This window comes from Drosophila virilis, chromosome 3, assembly GCF_030788295.1.
Source record: "Drosophila virilis strain 15010-1051.87 chromosome 3, Dvir_AGI_RSII-ME, whole genome shotgun sequence".
Classification (NCBI taxonomy): Eukaryota; Metazoa; Arthropoda; class Insecta; order Diptera; family Drosophilidae; genus Drosophila; species Drosophila virilis.
The window spans coordinates 27,650,094-27,670,791 of record NC_091545.1 but is presented as its reverse complement, the minus strand read 5'-3'; the positions used below and the strand labels follow the sequence as shown (position 1 = coordinate 27,670,791).

At 37.7% G+C, this 20,698-nt stretch overlaps 1 protein-coding gene across 2 annotated transcripts; it reads right to left on the bottom strand.

Annotated features, from left to right (window-relative positions):
- Nucleotides 1-6,364: 6,364 nt before the first annotated feature.
- LOC138911082 (uncharacterized) lies at nucleotides 6,365-11,768 on the bottom strand. 2 transcript variants are annotated; one of them, XM_070208227.1, is made up of 2 exons: nucleotides 10,220-11,768; nucleotides 6,365-10,164 (listed from the first exon to the last, which is right to left on the bottom strand). In XM_070208227.1, exons 1-2 carry the CDS (start codon nucleotides 11,492-11,494, stop codon nucleotides 10,153-10,155), a joined length of 1,287 nt encoding a protein of 428 aa, XP_070064328.1. In that variant the 5' UTR covers nucleotides 11,495-11,768; the 3' UTR covers nucleotides 6,365-10,152. The 2 variants fall into 2 exon arrangements, with proteins under 2 accessions (XP_070064328.1, XP_070064327.1); XM_070208226.1 differs by having other exon boundaries at nucleotides 10,242-11,768.
- Between the last annotated feature and the right edge of the window lie 8,930 nt (nucleotides 11,769-20,698).

Sequence of the window (20,698 nt, the reverse complement as noted above, 5' to 3'; positions counted from 1 at the left end):
GTTTTCGAAGTACATTGAGCGAAAAAGTTTTGAACTTACAATCGACGCAAAGCACTTTTGATTTATCCATGAAACGCATGCTTTATTAAAATGATATAATACCCTAGATATTAACGATAACTTTTACAAGAAAATTTGTGAGGACGCCACTAGGATAGCTACCCCACAGTTCATAATTGTAATTATAGGGTATAAGCATTGTATAGTATATACAGTATGTCAAGAATGAGTTTACACATTGAATAAAAATATATTTTTTCATCTATTGGACTAAAAATATGAACGCCCGCCTGACATTTTAAACTTGCTTTTGGGAATTTATAGGAAGTGATGATATTTTTAATGAAACAGTAGCATCAAAATGAAATGTTAACAATAAGAAACCAAAAAAAAAAAAACACAAATACAAAAATGACTCAGTTTGACCAAAGACAATATAAACTCTAAGATGACTAACGCCATACAACAAAATGCTACTATGCAGCTTGATTTTTTGAAAATTGAGAACGAAAACGAAATCTGTAGCATTGCGCTCTCACAGCCGAGAGAACGAAAAACTAAAAATAGAATTTGCTCTCAGCTTCGGCTCTATGAGGGCCGTGCAAGCAATTATGTTTGTATGCGTGTGAATATACATACATAACAGCATATTTGAATGTGTTGTTATCCACAGCTCTGGCAAAGTGTCTGGCTGGCAAAGAAACAATTTTCTTTGTTTTTTAGCGCAGATCACGACCTACCCAAAATTTCTGTGGATATACTTATGGGTGCATTTTGTGTACTGAGGTTGGCTCCGTAAAAAAAAATTTGTATATTTAAGTCGATGCAAATATTTATGTAATTTTTTACATTTGAAATTATTAATTAAATTATTATTATTTTTAAGTAATACAAAATAAATTAAGGAAATAAAAGTGCAAATTTGTTGTTTTCAAAGATACATTTAATTAATTTTTATTTTTTTTTGTATTTTATTATTTTTTGTTCGAATTATAAAGAAGTACGCAGGGAAAACCGCGAGGAGGCCATTATAATTATAATAGGGTGATAACTAAATATGACCTTCGAGTCGACTTGAAATGTAATTGTTTTTTTAGCACTCTTTTATTTCTTAATTGGAGAATAAAAATAATATTAATTCAATTTAAAAAAATTATGTAAATATTTGCATCGACTTAGAAATACATATTTTCTGCGGAGCCAACCTCAGTACACAAAATGCATTCATATATCAACACAAATTTGGGATAGGTCATGATCTGCGCTACAAAACAAACAAAATTAATTTCTTGCCAGCTGAAGCCAGAGCAGTGAATAACAACACATACCTTAAAGTTCTTATGCATGTATAATTCACGCATGCAACGAAAGGTGCACGCACGCTATTGGCTGAGACAAGAACTTTGCTCGAGCATACACTGTCCAAAAAGAAAAGTGAAATCAATCTATGTGTGCTATTTTCTTAACATAGTTATTGCGCAAGAAGCGCCTTGTGTAAAAATTTTATAAATTCTTAAATTTTCCTGTAAAATTAATCGCTAATATCTAGGGTAATATATCATTTAAATAAAGCATGCATTTCATGGATAAAACACAAGCACTTTGCGTCGATCGTAAGTTCTAAACTTTTTCGCTCAATGTACTTCGAAAACGAAGCGACGCAAAGCAGAATCCACCAGCTTTGCTGAAGGCAGGCTGGCGAATAACTTCGTAGCTCGTGTCAGCATCAGCAAGCCACGACTTCGGCATTCGTTCGTCTGGTCTTTGGACTACGAACAACCAGTCGGCAGGCAAGACGTACGAAGCCTCAAAGGCCAGATGAAAGGCCAGGCTATGTATGGGCGTTACTCATCTTAGTGTTTATATTGTCTTTGGTTTGACTACTGTCAAGAAACTCTTTACACATTCTTTTCCTTCTCCCTTTTTTCAATATTCCAAGAACAACGGTACATTTACCGATATCTATTCTTTGCTTTGCATTGTTTTCAATGCATTTAATTTCATTTAATTCGGCGATGCTTTTCGATGATATCACGTGCTTTGAGAAGCTATTTGATTTTTAAAAGATGCCAGGCAAAAGATTATAATTTGAAGTTGTCCAGCTTATATTCTATAACCACCAGATGGGAAAAATTGTGCTTGAGCTATAAGCAATGTTTTCTGTTACACGAAAGACTATATACAACGTCTTAAAACGAATTGAAAATGAAGGTACGTTGGAACCCAAAAGAGGAGGCGGACCTAAGCCTAAAATAGCGGAGCTTACAGAGCGTTTCATGATGAGGAAGGTGGCTCTAAATCCTCAGATCTTAACCAGGGCTCTTCCCAGGGAGCTGAATGATAAATTTGAATTTGCGGTTTCTTATGAAACGGTAAGGCAAGCAATAATTGGCAATGATTACAAGTAAAGAGCTGCGCGCAAGAAACCGCTCCTTTCTAAAATAAACATTGAAAAACGATTGTGCTTCGCCTATATGCACACTTCTTATCCAATTGATTATTGGGACAATCATATTTTATGATGAAACAAAAATGATGCTTTACTACAATGATGGGCCTAGTAGAGTATGGCGGATCAGCCACAGACATTTGTATGTGTGTGTCTGTGTGTAGATGTAGAAAATCAGAAATCCCAAAATCTTGTTAAATTTGCATCGGGGACACGCAGGCAGGCAAGCAACAGGCACACAAGCGCATAAATGCTTCTATTCATATAAAAAGCATACAACGTGGGAAACCCTTTCTCTATTTCATATTACTCGTGCCTTCAAAAGGGTAGAAATGCCTCAGCATTTGGGAAAAATTGAATTTTTGCGCAGTTATGCTTGTCGGACACATACACACACACGCATTTAAACGATCCCTAAACATAAAGAGAGAGCATTGAGAGCTGAGAGTAAGAGCGAGCGAGATAAAAGTTAACAGCGTTGCCTTTCTATCGCACAAATCATATGGAAGAGAGCGCGCCAAGCATTTTCCTGTAGAGTAAGCGGTTCAAAAATACATCATATGTATATCTTACTCCCTTACTCGCGAGCTTGGACCAGATGCATCCGATACATGTTGTGCCTACTTTCTAGTACTCATGTCTATATGTTGTTTGGTTAGTGGTTGTATCTATCAGCGGCGCAAGGAAGAGTTGGTGGCCATCGCCCAGGAGTTCGGGCTAGATAAGGAAGGGTGCGTGGAGGAACTGCGTAGGCGGCTATCCACCTCCGTGCAGGAGGGCAGCCATTCGTCTGAGATCTGGGCTCGGCTTGCCGAGCTGGAGTCTCAATTCGCGAAAACGTTGGAGCTGCTATCCTGGGGCGTCCCATCTGACGTGGCTGGACGGCCGTGCCAAAAGTCAGAGCCTGATAATAGGAGCACAATTGTACAGGCGTCCGCGGCCGCCTATCCCTGGTGTGGCCGTCACGGGTGTGGAAGAGGCTCCCGATCCCAAGGAAAATTGAGACCGCCGTGCAACCACGACCAACGTAGGCGTGGGGCCCCAACCACCATATTCTCGGTCGGAGGTTAGGCCTTTCACAAACGCTCCGGAACAAGTTCGGAGGTGGGGCATGAGATACGATGATCGCTCCGACCCCCTCGAGTTCTTGGAGACCTAGAGAAACGCGCCATCGCCCTCGATAGATTGCCCCGGCCGATGAGTGCGGTGTTCTGCGACAGGGCCGGTCGGTGGGCTTAGAGATGTGCTATGGTCGGTGTTCAGGAGGGGTTTTTGGTTCTTCCTGTTCTTCCTGCCCCACGCTACTTCGAAGGGCTTGAGGACGAAATCCGGTCCTGCAGGCAACGCGAGGGGGAGGAATTCATGGAGTACCTGTTAGAGCTGAGAGCTCTGATGCATCACGCCAGATACGAACCGGCACAGGAGTTGCACCGGATCTACGAAAACGCCGCTCCCGAATACAAACTCTATATTGAATACAAAGTGCCAACTCAATTAATTTAATGTAACAACCACTGTATTTGTATATTGACTTGTCCGTTATTTTTCGTTTTCGGCATCTCTTTATTCTCGGTGAGAAATTCTTAACCGATTACACACAGCCAATGAAAAATGTATTAAATATTTATGTGACAATTAAGAGAGTTGTATTCATTATTATATAATAAAGAAGTTATTCTGTGTTGTACCCCAAAAAAAAAAAAACATTTTAATGAAATATGTACATCGATACTTTATTTGTCAGTAGTAATCAAATTTTCATTGGCACGTGCCAAAAGTGTGCTGCCTTGCACTGATCTTCGTTATTGCTTGATCTCATTTGGTATCCTTTGCTCAAACTGTGCGGGGGTTAACGAAACAAAAAATGTGAATTACTCAAATATTGAATTTGAATTAATAATAGGGAAGTCGTGCAGGCTGAAGTTGTTCACTCTCAATGAGCAACAAATTTATATTAGAAGTAGGGTATTAAAGCTAGGTGACACGACTTACTTATGCCGTGTCGGATAAAATCAGTGGCCTTAGCGTCACGTCGAAGATCTGATAGCCTTGCCGACCCAACCTTGTCATAATGCTTATAGTGCTTTGCCCGTATCTTAGAAGCATAGGAAAATAGATAATGCCGAGTTTGGTCAAGATATCTTGATAAACAAGAAAGGTTTTTAATCAAAAAACTTGTTTTCAACCCATCGTTCCTATGCCAGATATATGATATAGTAGTCCGATCTAAATCGGATTTTGCATTTATATGAGGAGTACAATAAAACTAATAAATGTCGAGATTGGTTTAGATATCTTGATAAACAAAATGTTTTTTCATACAACAACTTAATTTTCGACCGATCGTTTGTAAGGCAGGTATATGATATAGTGGTGCGATCTTAATAGGATTTTGCATATATATGAGGAGTATAGTAAAACTAATAAATGCTATATCGACTCGGCTGTTGATGCTGATAAAGAATATGTATACTTTATGGGGTCGGAGAAGTCTCCTTCTATGCGTTACACATTTTTCGACAAAGGATGCGTACATTCACGATAATACTATACCAAAGAAAAACTAAACACTAAGATGAGTAACGTCAATTGCATGCAACGCAAAATTTATAGCCTGACTTTCTAAACTGGCTTTTACGATTTCGCACGACATGGATGCCAAAGTCGCGGCTCTCTGATTCTGACACGAGCAGAGAAATTAGTTGCCTACCTGCCTTCAGCAAAGCTGGTCGATGGTGATTTGCATGGCCTCGTTTTCGAAGTACATTGAGCGAAAAAGTTTTGAGCTTACAATCGACGCAAAGCACTTTTGATTTATCCATGAAACGCATGCTTTATTAAAATGATATAATACCCTAGATACTAACGATAACTTTTACAAGAAAATTTGTGAGGACGCCACTAGGATAGCTACCCCACAGTTCATAATTGTAATTATAGGGTATAAGCATTGTATAGTATATACAGTATGTCAAGAATGAGTTTACACATTGAATAAAAATATATTTTTTCATCTATTGGACTAAAAATATGAACACCCGCCTGACATTTTAAACTTGCTTTTGGGAATTTATAGGAAGTGATGATATTTTTAATGAAACAGTAGCATCAAAATGAAATGTTAACAATAAGAAACCAAAAAAAAAAAAAAACACAAATACAAAAATGACTCAGTTTGACCAAAGACAATATAAACTCTAAGATGACTAACGCCATACAACAAAATGCTACTATGCAGCTTGATTTTTTGAAAATTGAGAACGAAAACGAAATCTGTAGCATTGCGCTCTCACAGCCGAGAGAACGAAAAAGCTAAAAATATAATTTGCTCTCAGCTTCGGCTCTATGAGGGCCGTGCAAGCAATTATGTTTGTATGCGCGTGAATATACATACATAACAGCATATTTGAATGTGTTGTTATCCACAGCTCTGGCAAAGTGTCTGGCTGGCAAAGAAACAATTTTCTTTGTTTTTTAGCGCAGATCACGACCTACCCAAAATTTCTGTGGATATACTTATGAGTGCATTTTGTGTACTGAGGTTGGCTCCGTACAAAAAAATTTGTATATTGCAAATATTTATGTAATTTTTTACATTTGAAATTATTAATTAAATTATTATTATTTTTAAGTAATACAAAATAAATTAAGGAAATTTAATTAATTTTTATTTTATTATATTTTGTTCGAATTATAAAGAACAAAGTACGCAGGGAAAACCGCGAGGAGGCCATTATAATTATAATGGGGTGATAACTAAATATGACCTTCGAGTCGACTTGAAATGTAATTGTTTTTTTAGCACTCTTTTATTTCTTAATTGGAGAATAAAAATAATATTAATTCAATTTAAAAAAATTATGTAAATATTTGCATCGACTTAGAAATACATATTTTCTGCGGAGCCAACCTCAGTACTGTAATAGTATGATTTTCTTCGTTGATTTAACTTATGTTCGGGTTGCCTTTTTATTTTTAACAACACGTCTTCTTACTGCTAGTACTGTAGAGAGACTGCCTTCCACTTCTTCTCTGCAGCCGCTTTTCTTTATCGATATTTACTTATCGTACTGTTATAATTAACATAGATAGTGACACTATAATACCCTGGCTAGGGTTACCAATGATGCTCTTATCCTATTACAACTCGGCCATCCTGACAAAGAGAGCTCCCGATCTCTGTCTTTTATATGTGTATCTATCTTTATAACTAATGCTTATTGCCTATTTTCGCATCCAATGCTTAAAGTTTTGGCTATTCCAGATACCAACGTACGGGTTGCGAGATAATTGAAAGCCTTCTACATCCTTTAACAAGTATCTATCATTTTTTAAAATCTTTTCTATACTATAAGGCCCTTTATATCTTGGTATTAACTTTTTTGAAACTCCTGGTGTGCTATCAAAATTTTTTACCATGACATAGTCACCTATTTTATATTCTACTGATACTTTCTTCTTTTTATTAATCCGCTCTTCATTTCTGATTTGAGCTTCTTTTTGATATATTTCTCCACTCTTTCTTATATTTTCTAAATTTCTTTTATCACACGTGTTCACCTGTGTAAACTCTTCTAATTTTTCTTTTAATTCATCAACAACTTTTCCTTTCTGTTGTAATCCGAATAACATTTCGCTTGGAAATTTCTTTATGCTTTTGTGTTGTGTGTTGTTTATTGCATATTCAACATTTTCTATAATAACATCCCAATGTAAACCATTTTCTGGCTCCGCCATTTTTGCCATCATCGGACCCAAGTCTCTATTCAACCTTTCCACCTGACCATTTGCTTGCGGACAACCCGTTGCTATTTTAATATGCGTTACTCCCTCATTTTTTAAAAATTCATCAAACTCTTTTGCAGTAAAACAACTCCCTCTGTCCGATACAATGAACTTAGGTCTACTATACGCTCTGAAATAATCTTTTAATGCCTTAATCGCTTCTTTCGTACTTGTTGTCTTTGCTGTATATAGTCTAACAAATTTTGAAAATCCGTCAACCACCGCCAATATATATTTATTAGCCCTTCCTGCATTAATTGGTCCATAATGGTCTATATGGATCATCTCCCACGGTTTGTTTCCTTTCGGTATGCTATGTAATAGTCCTTCACTCTTACCCGTCTTGGGGGCGAAGGCAATGCATTTTAAACAATTCCCTATATGCTTTATTGCTTTTTCCTTAATATATGGGAACCAGTAACTCTTTCCAATGGCATCGATCATCTTATCTCTCCCAGCATGTCCCAACTCATCATGATATTTGTAAAGTACATGTTCTTCCATATCCTTTGGTACATAAAAAACTAATCTGCCATCATTTGTTTTTCTGTAAATGACCCCATTTCTCATTTCGAATAGCTTGTGCTCTTCTTTTTCTAACATCTTTCTAATATCTACCAGTTTGTCATCTTTGCTTTGGCAAATAACTAAATTGTCCTCAAAACTATTGGATTCAATAACTAAAATGTCCTCATAACATCTGCTTAACGCATCCACATGTTGCATTTGCTTGCCCGATCTATGCACTAACTCAAAATCGTAATTTTGTAGTTCTAACGCCCATCTAGCAATTCTCGGATTTAAATCTATTTTGTTAAGCGTTAAAGTTAAAGAGTTGCAATCTGTCATTATTTTAAATCGTTTTCCCTGCAGATATATACGAAATCTGCGTAATGCGTAAATGATGGCTAGCGTTTCTAACTCAAAACTATGATATTTAGACTCTACTTCGGTTGTTCTTTTAGAAAAATAAAAAATCGGGTGTAATTTCCTATCTTCTTTTTTTTGAAATAAAACAGCCCCAAATCCCACTGCGCTGGCATCACAATGTAGTTCTATTTCTTCTTTGTAATTATATATTGATAGTACTGGCGCCTCTAACAATTTATCTTTTAACATATTAAAACACTTAAACTCCTCTTCTCCAAACTTGAATTTCTTATCTTTTTTCAATAAATCATATAAGGGTTTAGCTAATATAGAAAAGTTTAAAATGAACCTCCTGAAGTAGGAGCATAACCCTAGGAAACTTTGTACTCCCTGAATTTTGTTTGGTATTGGAAAGGATTTAACCGCTTCTAACCCTTTTTCATCAGCCCTAACGCCTTTACTATCCACCACAAATCCTAAATATTTAACGCTGCTTTTAAAAAATTCACACTTATCTAATTTCAACTCTAATTTGTTTTGCACCAGTCTTATAAACACTTCCTTTAAGGTCTCCATGTGTTCCTTTATGTTTGTACTTGCTATCATAATATCATCCATGTAAACAATTACCTTATTATCTTTTATCATATCACAAAATATGTTATTAACAAATCTTTGAAATACATGTGGCGCAGTTTTTAAACCCATGGGCATCCTAAGAAATTCATATTGTCCTAAAGGGGTAACAAATGAAGTGTATTTAATAGATTGCTCATTAACAAAAACATGAAAATACCCGTTTTTTAGATCCAACTTTGAAAATACTGTTTTTCCGCATAGTCTGTCTAATAAATCGTCGATCAATGGTAGCGGGTAGTTGTCTCTACATATAATTTTGTTCAGTCTTCTAAAATCAATACATAACCTCATGTCTCCAGTTTTTTTCTTCACTAGTACTATAGGTGATGCATACTCTGAACAACTTGGCCTAATGATTCCATCTTTTAAATAGTCGTCTAATAATTCTTGCAACTTTTCTTTTTCCATATAAGATAACCGCCTAGGTGTACAATTAAATACTTTGTCGTTTTCTAATCTTATGCTTAACTCATGTCTTAATTTTGGCTGATTTGGCCTTTTCGCTTTTACATAAGTATTTTCAAATAAATTTTCAAATTCACACTTTGTGCTGTAATCAATATCTTCACTTAAAATATATATATTTTCTCTTTTGTTAGAATCTTCCCAACTTATTGTTAAGATATCCTTCTCAAAATTCTCTTCTAACACTCCCATGATTTCGCTATTCACTGGCGCTTCATTAACATGATTATTAATTTTAACTGCACTGTTTCCTATATCTTCTATAATCACTTTTTCAATCCCGGTTTGATTATAGATAATTTCATCACTAACAACTTCTTCACTATCAGGTTCGAGCTTAAGCTCTCCATAACTAACTATCTCATCACTAACAGTTTCGATCCCAATCACTTCATTTCTAACTATTTCACCACTAATTATTTTATTTCTAACTATCTCATCACTACCAACTTTATCACCAAGCGTTTCCGGACTAACAATTTTCTCACTAACTAATTCATCACTACCAGTTTCATTACTGACTATTTCCTTATTAACGATTTTATCATTTAACAATATAGTTTCATTTTGCTCGTGTTTGATATCTTCATCGTCCACTTTTTTTTGTTTTTCTTTGTAGCTTGTAGCTATGATATCATTTTTACCATTATTCTGGTGATCAACTTTATGCCCGTTCACAATTTTTAATGTTCTTAAATCAATATTTAAACCAAAAGAATCCATAAAATCTCTACCAAGCACAGCGTCATACCTCATAGACTCATTTGCCACAATTATAACATTAAAATAAACATTTATTAACTTTTTCTTCATAAAACATAAAATTTTTCCAAAATTTTTCAATTTACTTTCATTTAAACCTACATACGAATTTGCATCTGGCATACGCTTTACTTTTAATGGCACAAACTTTTCCTTTAAAAATGAAATAGGGCTGCCAGAGTCTATAAGGCATTCTGCAATTATTGATTTGTTAAATGAGTTACTAAAATGAATTCTTAAGTATCTTACATATTTGTTTTCCATATCATACTTTTTATTTGGACATCCTGCTATTAAATGATCCTTTGAGCCGCACGCATAGCAAGATCCTGCCTCCCGTTTGGGCTTTAAACAATCTTTGGCCCAATGGCCCTTAACATTGCAATTGTAGCAACGTTGTTGTTTGTCCGCCTGTGCTTCCTGTGCAGTTTGTTTCACTACATGGTTTCGTACCCGTTTAATTGGCAACTTTATAGCTGCAAACGCACGTAAAATTTGAGCCGGATTGGTAAAGCAATGCATACTAGCTTGAGTGCGCAAGTTTTCGCAAGGTATGCCTCGAATAATACCCTCCATTAACTCCTCTACATCAATGTTGATGTCCTGTGCCAATATGCTTTTTTCGCTAAAATATGTGGCGAACACCTCATCTGGTTTCCAAACCCGATCCTCGAACTTCTGTCGTAGTTCCGACTTCGAAAATCCTCCCCCGAAGGCCAAAACCAATTGATTTAGCATCTCGTCAATCGGAGCAATGATGCGCATAGGGTCTGCATGCAACCACTTCAAAGCACCGCCTTTCAATTTGCTTATACAAAGCAAGTGCTGTTGCATATCATTTAGTCTGTAGATCTTGGCCACATTGAAGAATTGCATTACCCATTTACGCACCTCACTTTCTCCAGTAAATTCTAATAAAATTTCCTTGGCTAACATCATCGCTCCAGTTTGGATGCAATTATTTAAGTTGCCTCCGACAGCGTTGCCACTTTCGTCGATCCTTCCAGCTGCCCCAGCGTTGCCCGCTGCACCAGCGTGATCAGCTGCACCAGCGTTGCCATCCGTTCCAGTGTAATCAGCTGCACCAGCGTTGCCATCCGTCGACCGTGGTCTTTCTTCAGTGTGACCATCCTCTAGCTGCAATAAATCGCCGACTTCACTTTCTTGCTCTCCCCCGTCGCTCCCGCCGATGTGCGAGTTGCGGTTCACCGTTACTTGAAATTCTTCTAGGAATTTTCGAGACGCTTCAATTTCGAGACGCATCAATTTCAGCATCTCGGCGCCATTTGCTATTTCGTCACGCTGTTGTTGCATTATGTTTTGCAACTCATTTTGAGCCTCAATTGTCTGTTCCTTGTTACGTTGAACTTCAAGTTCCTTTGCAGCATCGTCTCGGATATCCACTGGTACCTTATTTAATCTCGCCATCAGCTCAGTTTTGGTACCCTCTGTTGGCAAATTTAGTAATGCCAACCAACTTTTCAATGTCGCTATTGACACGTCATTTATATTTATATTTTCCATTTTGTTGTGTTTTTTTTTTTTTTTTTCTGAGTCAATCCCACTTCTGATATTGTAATAGTATGATTTTCTTCGTTGATTTAACTTATGTTCGGGTTGCCTTTTTATTTTTAACAACACGTCTTCTTACTGCTAGTACTGTAGAGAGACTGCCTTCCACTTCTTCTCTGCAGCCGCTTTTCTTTATCGATATTTACTTATCGTACTGTTATAATTAACATAGATAGTGACACTATAATACCCTGGCTAGGGTTACCAATGATGCTCTTATCCTATTACAGTACACAAAATGCATTCATATATCAACACAAATTTGGGATAGGTCATGATCTGCGCTAGAAAACAAACAAAATTAATTTCTTGTCAGCTGAAGCCAGAGCAGTGAATAACAACACATACCTTAAAGGTATGCATGTATAATTCACGCATACAACGAAAGGTGCACGCACGCTATTGGCTGAGACAAGAACTTTGCTCGAGCATACACTGTCCAAAAAGAAAAGTGAAATCAATCTATGTGTGCTATTTTCTTAACATAGTTATTGCGCATGAAGCGCCTTTGGTAAAAATTTTATAAATTCTTAAATTTTCCTGTAAAATTAATCGCTAATATCTAGGGTAATATATCATTTAAATAAAGCATGCATTTCATGGATAGAACACAAGCACTTTGCGTCGATCGTAAGTTCTAAACTTTTTCGCTCAATGTACTTCGAAAACGAAGCGACGCAAAGCAGAATCGACCAGCTTTGCTGAAGGCAGGCTGGCGAATAACTTCGTAGCTCGTGTCAGCATCAGCAAGCCACGACTTCGGCATTCGTTCGTCTGGTCTTTGGACTACGAACAACCAGTCGGCAGGCAAGAGGTACGAAGCCTCAAAGGCCAGATGAAAGGCCAGGCTATGTATGGGCGTTACTCATCTTAGTGTTTATATTGTCTTTGGTTTGACTACTGTCAAGAAACTCTTTACACATTCTTTTCCTTCTCCCTTTTTTCAATATTCCAAGAACAACGGTACATTTACCGATATCTATTCTTTGTTTTGCATTGTTTTCAATGCATTTAATTTCAGCAAGCAATAAGCAATGTTTTCTGTTACACGAAAGACTATATACAACGTCTTAAAACGAATTAATAATGAATGTACGTTGGAACCCAAAAGAGGAGGCGGACCTAAGCCTAAAATAGCGGAGCTTACAGAGCGTTTCATGATGAGGAAGGTGGCTCTAAATCCTCAGATCTTAACCAGGGCTCTTCCCAGGGAGGTGAATGATAAATTTGAATTTGCGGTTTCTTATGAAACAGTAAGGCAAGCAATAATTGGCAATGATTACAAGTAAAGAGCTGCGCGCAAGAAAAAAAATAATTTATATATAAATAAACATTGAAAAACGATTGTGCTTCGCCTATATGCACATTTCTTATCCAATTGATTATTGGGACAATCATATTTTATGATGAAACAAAAATGATGCTTCACTACAATGATTGGCCTAGTAGAGTATGGCGGATCAGCCACAGACATGATCAGCCACAGACATTTGTAGGTCGAAAATCAGAAATCCTAAAATCTTGTTAAATTTGCATCTGGGACAGGCAAGCAGGCAAGCAACAGGCACACAAGCGCATAAATGCTTCTATTCATATACAAAACATACAAGTGTGCGTGAAAAGCGAGTCCAAATATGCAAGAATTTCGCATCAACGTGGCAAACCCTTTCTCTATTTCATATTACTCGTGCCTTCAAAAGGGTAGAAATGCCTCAGCATTTGGGAAAAATTGAATTTTTGCGCAGTTATGCTTGTCGGACACATACACACACACGCATTTAAACGATCCCTAAACATAAAGAGAGAGCATTGAGAGCTGAGAGTAAGAGCGAGCGAGATAAAAGTTAACAGCGTTGCCTTTCTATCGCACAAATCATATGGAAGAGAGCGCGCCAAGCACTTTCCTGTAGAGTAAGCGGTTCAAAAATACATCATATGTATATCTTACTCCCTTACTCGCGAGCTTGGACCAGATGCATCGGATACATGTTGTGCCTACTTTCTGGTACTCATGTCTAGTCTATATGCTGTGCCATCGCCCAGGTGTTCGGGCTAGATAAGGAAGGGTGCGTGGAGGAACTGCGTAGGCGGCTATCCACCTCCGTGCAGGAGGGCAGCCATTCGTCTGAGATCTGGGCTCGGCTTGCCGAGCTGGAGTCTCAATTCGCGAAAACGTTAGAGCTGCTATCCTGGGGCGTCCCATCTGACGTGGCTGGACGGCCGTGCCAAAAGTCAGAGCCTGATCATAGGAGCTCACAATTGTACAGGCGTCCGCGGCCGCCTATCCCTGGTGTGGCCGTCACGGGTGTGGAAGAGGCTCCCGATCCCAAGGAAAATTGAGACCGCCGTGCAACCACGACCAACGTAGGCGTGGGGCCCAACCACCATATTCTCGGTCGGAGGTTAGGCCTTTCACAAACGCTCCGGAACAAGTTCGGAGGTGGGGCATGAGATACGATGATCGCTCCGACCCCCTCGAGTTCTTGGAGACCTAGAGAAACGCGCCATCGCCCTCGATAGATTACCCCGGCCGATGAGTGAGGTGTTCTGCGACAGGGGCGGTCGGTGGGTTTAGAGATGTGCTATGGTCGGTGTTCAGGAGGGGTTTTTGATTCTTCCTGTTCTTCCTGCCCCACGCTACTTCGAATGGCTTGAGGACGAAATCCGGTCCTACAGGCAACGCGAGGGGGAGGAATTCATGGAGTACCTGTTAGAGCTGAGAGCTCTGATGCATCACGCCAGATACGAACCGGCACAGGAGTTGCACCGGATCTACGAAAACGCCGCTCCCGAATACAAACTCTATATTGAATACAAAGTGCCAACTCAATTAATTTGATGTAACAACCACTGTATTTGTATATTGACTTGTCCGTTATTTTTCGTTTTCGGCATCTCTTTATTCTCGGTGAGAAATTCTTAACCGATTACACACAGCCAATGAAAAATGTATTAAATGTTTATGTTACAATTAAGAGAGCTGTATTCATTATTATATAATAAAGAAGTCATTCTGTGTTGTACCCCAAAAAAAAAAAAACATTTTAATGAAATATGTACATCGATATTTTATTTGTCAGTAGTAATCAAATTTTCATTGGCACGTGCCAAAAGTGTGCTGCCTTGCACTGATCTTCGTTATTGCTTGATCTCATTTGGTTTCCTTTGCTCAAACTGTGCGGGGGTTAACGAAACAAAAAATGTGAATTACTCAAATATTGAATTTGAATTAATAATAGGGAAGTCGTGCAGGCTGTAGTTGTTCACTCTCAATGAGCAACAAATTTATATTAGAAGTAGGGTATTAAAGCTAGGTGACACGACTTACTTATGCCGTGTCGGATAAAATCAGTGGCCTTAGCGTCACGTCGAAGATCTGATAGCCTTGCCGACCCAACCTTGTCATAATGCTTATAGTGCATTGCCCGTATCTAAGAAGCATAGGAAAATAGATAATGCCGAGTTTGGTCAAGATATCTTGATAAACAAGAAAGGTTTTTAATCAAAAAACTTGCTTTCAACCCATCGTTCCTATGCCAGATATATGATATAGTAGTCCGATCTAAATCGGATTTTGCATTTATATGAGGAGTACAATAAAACTAATAAATGTCGAGATTGGTTAAGATATCTTGATAAACAAAATGTTTTTTCACACAACAACTTAATTTTCGACCGATCGTTTGTAAGGCAGGTATATGATATAGTGGTGCGATCTTAATAGGATTTTGCATATATATGAGGAGTATAGTAAAACTAATAAATGCCGAGATTGGTCAAGGTATCTTAAAAACAAAATGTTTTTTCATACAACAATTTAATTTTATATATAGTGGTGGGATATAGTGGTACGATCCAGCTTTTTTTGACATATGTTCTGCGTGCAACAGAAAGAGGGACTTCTGCAAAGTTTCATTTAGATAGCTTTAAAATTGAGAGACTAGTTCGCATAGAAACAGACAGATGGACAGACAGACATGGCTATATCGACTCGGCTGTTGATGCTGATAAAGAATATGTATACTTTATGGGGTCGGAGAAGTCTCCTTCTATGCGTTACACATTTTTCGACAAAGGATGCGTACATTCACGATAATACTATACCAAAGAAAAACTAAACACTAAGATGAGTAACGTCAATTGCATGCAACGCAAAATTTATAGCCTGACTTTCTAAACTGGCTTTTACGATTTCGCACGACATGGATGCCAAAGTCGCGGCTCTCTGATTCTGACACGAGCAGAGAAATTAGTTGCCTACCTGCCTTCAGCAAAGCTGGTCGATGGTGATTTGCATGGCCTCGTTTTCGAAGTACATTGAGCGAAAAAGTTTTGAGCTTACAATCGACGCAAAGCACTTTTGATTTATCCATGAAACGCATGCTTTATTAAAATGATATAATACCCTAGATACTAACGATAACTTTTACAAGAAAATTTGTGAGGACGCCACTAGGATAGCTACCCCACAGTTCATAATTGTAATTATAGGGTATAAGCATTGTATAGTATATACAGTATGTCAAGAATGAGTTTACACATTGAATAAAAATATATTTTTTCATCTATTGGACTAAAAATATGAACACCCGCCTGACATTTTAAACTTGCTTTTGGGAATTTATAGGAAGTGATGATATTTTTAATGAAACAGTAGCATCAAAATGAAATGTTAACAATAAGAAACCAAAAAAAAAAAAAAAAACACAAATATAAAAAAGGACTCAGTTTGACCAATGACAATATAAACTCTAAGATGACTAACGCCATACAACAAAATGCTACTATGCAGCTTGATTTTTTGAAAATTGAGAACGAAAACGAAATCTGTAGCATTGCGCTCTCACAGCCGAGAGAACGAAAAAGCTAAAAATAGAATTTGCTCTCAGCTTCGGCTCTATGAGGGCCGTGCAAGCAATTATGTTTGTATGCGTGTGAATATACATACAGTCACGGACAAAAGTATTGGCAGTTTAATATTATCTTGTTTTATTGTTGGTTTTGTCCAATATACCGTCTAATATTTAATAGTTTTATATTTTTCATACGATTATTATTATTATTTTTATTATTATTTTTTTTATTTTTATTTTTATAAACTTTGGCGGCATGGTTAATTTTTAATAATTATTTAATTCCAAGTACCCGTAATTTTATAGGGACAAAAGTATTGGCAATTTTCAATATAAAGTTGTTATTTTAATATTATTTTTATATGGTCACACTTTTCTTTGCAAAAATGTAACTCTGTAAGCACCGTTATTTGAATCTTTAAAAAAATACTTAGAAAAAATTGTTTAAGCATCAATTTATATATTATTTTGCAAAAATGGCCGGTAAGAAGTGTAAAACCACCGTAGAGCGGCGAAAAATTATTTTAAATTTACGCAAACAAGGCAAATCCTTTAAAGAAATTTGCGAGCTATTGGACAGAAGTCAATTTACCATTCGGAGCATAGTCCATAGATTTTTAGACGACCCTACGGTAGAAAACGCTGAACGCACCGGCCGCCCACGAAAGTTAACCGATCGTGATTGCACCCAAATAATAAGAAAGATCAAGAAAGACCCAAAAATCACATCATCCCAAATAGTATCAGAGGTTAAAGAAGAGACTGGGAAAGAAATTCACTCCAAAACGGTACGGCGGGTACTACACAAGGCTGGGTACAATGCGAGAATTGCAAGACGCAAACCACTCATTTCGAGTGTTAACCAATCGAAGAGATTGGCAATCGCCAAAGAATTTAAATCGAAGCCATTAACTTACTGGAACGATGTCCTATTCTCCGACGAAAGTAAGTTTAATATTTTTCGCTCAGATGGCCGCATTAAAGTGTGGAGAAAACCCAATACGGCATACAATAGTTGCAACTTAATGCCCACAGTAAAGCACGGTGGTGGAGGTGTTATGGTGTGGGGTTGTATGTCCGCAGCTGGTGTGGGTGAACTAGTTTTCATCGAAGGAACAATGGACAAGCGTGTTTACTTGGAAATATTGAAGGCAAATTTTAAAAAAAGCGCTGAAAAGTTGATGTTAAGCAGTCACTTCACTTTTCAACAGGACAATGATCCAAAGCACAAGGCCCATGATGTGCGAATGTGGCTTGCATACAATACAGCTCATGTTCTTCCACATCCTCCTCAATCACCAGACCTCAATCCAATCGAGCACCTATGGGAGGAACTAGAAAAAAGGCTTAGAAAGCATACATTTTCAACAAAGGCTGAGCTTAAAGAAGCCCTAATGGAAGAGTGCCACAAAATTGAGCCAAGTCTTGCCCGGAAATTGGTGCATTCGATGCCAAATCGCCTGGAAAGCGTTATAAAACAAATAGGCATGCCGACTAAGTATTAATTTTTATCTCATGTTTTATTTTTTTAAATTTTAACACAATTATTTAATTTTTTGCCAATACTTTTGTCCCTATGAAAATTACCATATTTTTTGTTTTTTATTTGTAAGGCTTGAAGCAACAAAAAATGTTCCTTTTTTAATACTTTTAAGTGAGTTAGATATTTAAAAGATCATAAAAAAAATATATTTCAATAAAATAATAAGTTGGTTATTCTCAAATTTCGAATTTTTAGTTGACAACACCACAATTGCCAATACTTTTGTCCGTGACTGTACATAACAGCATATTTGAATGTGCTGTTATCCACTGCTCTGGCAAAGTCTCTGGCTGGCAAGGAAACAATTTTATTAGTTTTTTAGCGCAGATCACGACCTATCCTGGGGCGTCCCATCTCACGTGGCTGGACGGCCGTGCCAAAAGTCAGAGTCTGATCATAGGAGCTCACAATTGTACAGGCGTCCGCGGCCGCCTATCCCTGGTGTGGCCGTCACGGGTGTGGAAGAGGCTCCCGATCCCAAGGAAAATTGAGACCGCCGTGCAACCACGACCAACGTAGGCGTGGGGCCCAACCACCATATTCTCGGTCGGAGGTTAGGCCTTTCACAAACGCTCCGGAACAAGTTCGGAGGTGGGGCATGAGATACGATGATCGCTCCGACCCCCTCGAGTTCTTGGAGACCTAGAGAAACGCGCCATCGCCCTCGATAGATTGCCCCGGCCGATGAGTGAGGTGTTCTGCGACAGGGCCGGTCGGTGGGCTTAGAGATGTGCTATGGTCGGTGTTCAGGAGGGGTTTTTGATTCTTCCTGTTCTTCCTGCCCCACGCTACTTCGAATGGCTTGAGGACGAAATCCGGTCCTACAGGCAACGCGAGGGGGAGGAATTCATGGAGTACCTGTTAGAGCTGAGAGCTCTGATGCATCACGCCAGATACGAACCGGCACAGGAGTTGCACCGGATCTACGAAAACGCCGCTCCCGAATACAAACTCTATATTGAATACAAAGTGCCAACTCAATTAATTTTATGTAACAACCACTGTATTTGTATATTGACTTGTCCGTTATTTTTCGTTTTCGGCATCTCTTTATTCTCGGTGAGAAATTCTTAACCGATTACACACAGCCAATGAAAAATGTATTAAATGTTTATGTTATTCTGTGTTGTACCCCAAAAAAAAAAAAAACATTTTAATGAAATATGTACATCGATACTTTATTTGTCAGTAGTAATCAAATTTTCATTGGCACGTGCCAAAAGTGTGCTGCCTTGCACTGATCTTCGTTATTGCTTGATCTCATTTGGTTTCCTTTGCTCAAACTGTGCGGGGGTTAACGAAACAAAAAATGTGAATTACTCAAATATTGAATTTGAATTAATAATAGGGAAGTCGTGCAGGCTGTAGTTGTTCACTCTCAATGAGCAACAAATTTATATTAGAAGTAGGGTATTAAAGCTAGGTGACACGACTTACTTATGCCGTGTCGGATAAAATCAGTGGCCTTAGCGTCACGTCGAAGATCTGATAGCCTTGCCGACCCAACCTTGTCATAATGCTTATAGTGCTTTGCCCGTATCTTAGAAGCATAGGAAAATAGATAATGCCGAGTTTGGTCAAGATATCTTGATAAACAAGAAAGGTTTTTAATCAAAAAACTTGTTTTCAACCCATCGTTCCTATGCCAGATATATGATATAGTAGTCCGATCTAAATCGGATTTTGCATTTATATGAGGAGTACAATAAAACTAATAAATGTCGAGATTGGTTAAGATATCTTGATAAACAAAATGTTTTTTCATACAACAACTTAATTTTCGACCGATCGTTTGTAAGGCAGGTATATGATATAGTGGTGCGATCTTAATAGGATTTTGCATATATATGAGGAGTATAGTAAAACTAATAAATGCCGAGATTGGTCAAGGTATCTTAAAAACAAAATGTTTTTTCATACAACAATTTAATTTTATATATAGTGGTGGGATATAGTGGTACGATCCAGCTTTTTTTGACATATGTTCTGCGTGCAACAGAAAGAGGGACTTCTGAAAAGTTTCATTTAGATAGCTTTAAGATTGAGAGACTAGTTCGCATAGAAACAGACAGATGGACAGACAGACATGGCTATATCGACTCGGCTGTTGATGCTGATAAAGAATATGTATACTTTATGGGGTCGGAGAAGTCTCCTTCTATGCGTTACACATTTTTCGACAAAGGATGCGTACATTCACGATAATACTATACCAAAGAAAAACTAAACACTAAGATGAGTAACGTCAATTGCATGCAACGCAAAATTTATAGCCTGACTTTCTAAACTGGCTTTTACGATTTCGCACGACATGGATGCCAAAGTCGCGGCTCTCTGATTCTGACACGAGCAGAAAAATTAGTTGCCTACCTGCCTTCAGCAAAGCTGGTCGATGGTGATTTGCATGGCCTCGTTTTCGAAGTACATTGAGCGAAAAAGTTTTGAGCTTACAATCGACGCAAAGCACTTTTGATTTATCCATGAAACGCATGCTTTATTAAAATGATATAATACCCTAGATACTAACGATAACTTTTACAAGAAAATTTGTGAGGACGCCACTAGGATAGCTACCCCACAGTTCATAATTGTAATTATAGGGTATAAGCATTGTATAGTATATACAGTATGTCAAGAATGAGTTTACACATTGAATAAAAATATATTTTTTCATCTATTGGACTAAAAATATGAACACCCGCCTGACATTTTAAACTTGCTTTTGGGAATTTATAGGAAGTGATGATATTTTTAATGAAA

Coding starts and splice junctions, on each gene's coding strand:
- LOC138911082 (XM_070208226.1), bottom strand. CDS start 11,494: ATGGAAAATATAAATATAAATGACGTGTCAATAGCGACATTGAAAAGT. Junction 10,165..10,241: donor GCAGGATGTCCAAATAAAAA/GTATGATATGGA, acceptor CAATAATTGCAG/AATGCCTTATAGACTCTGGC.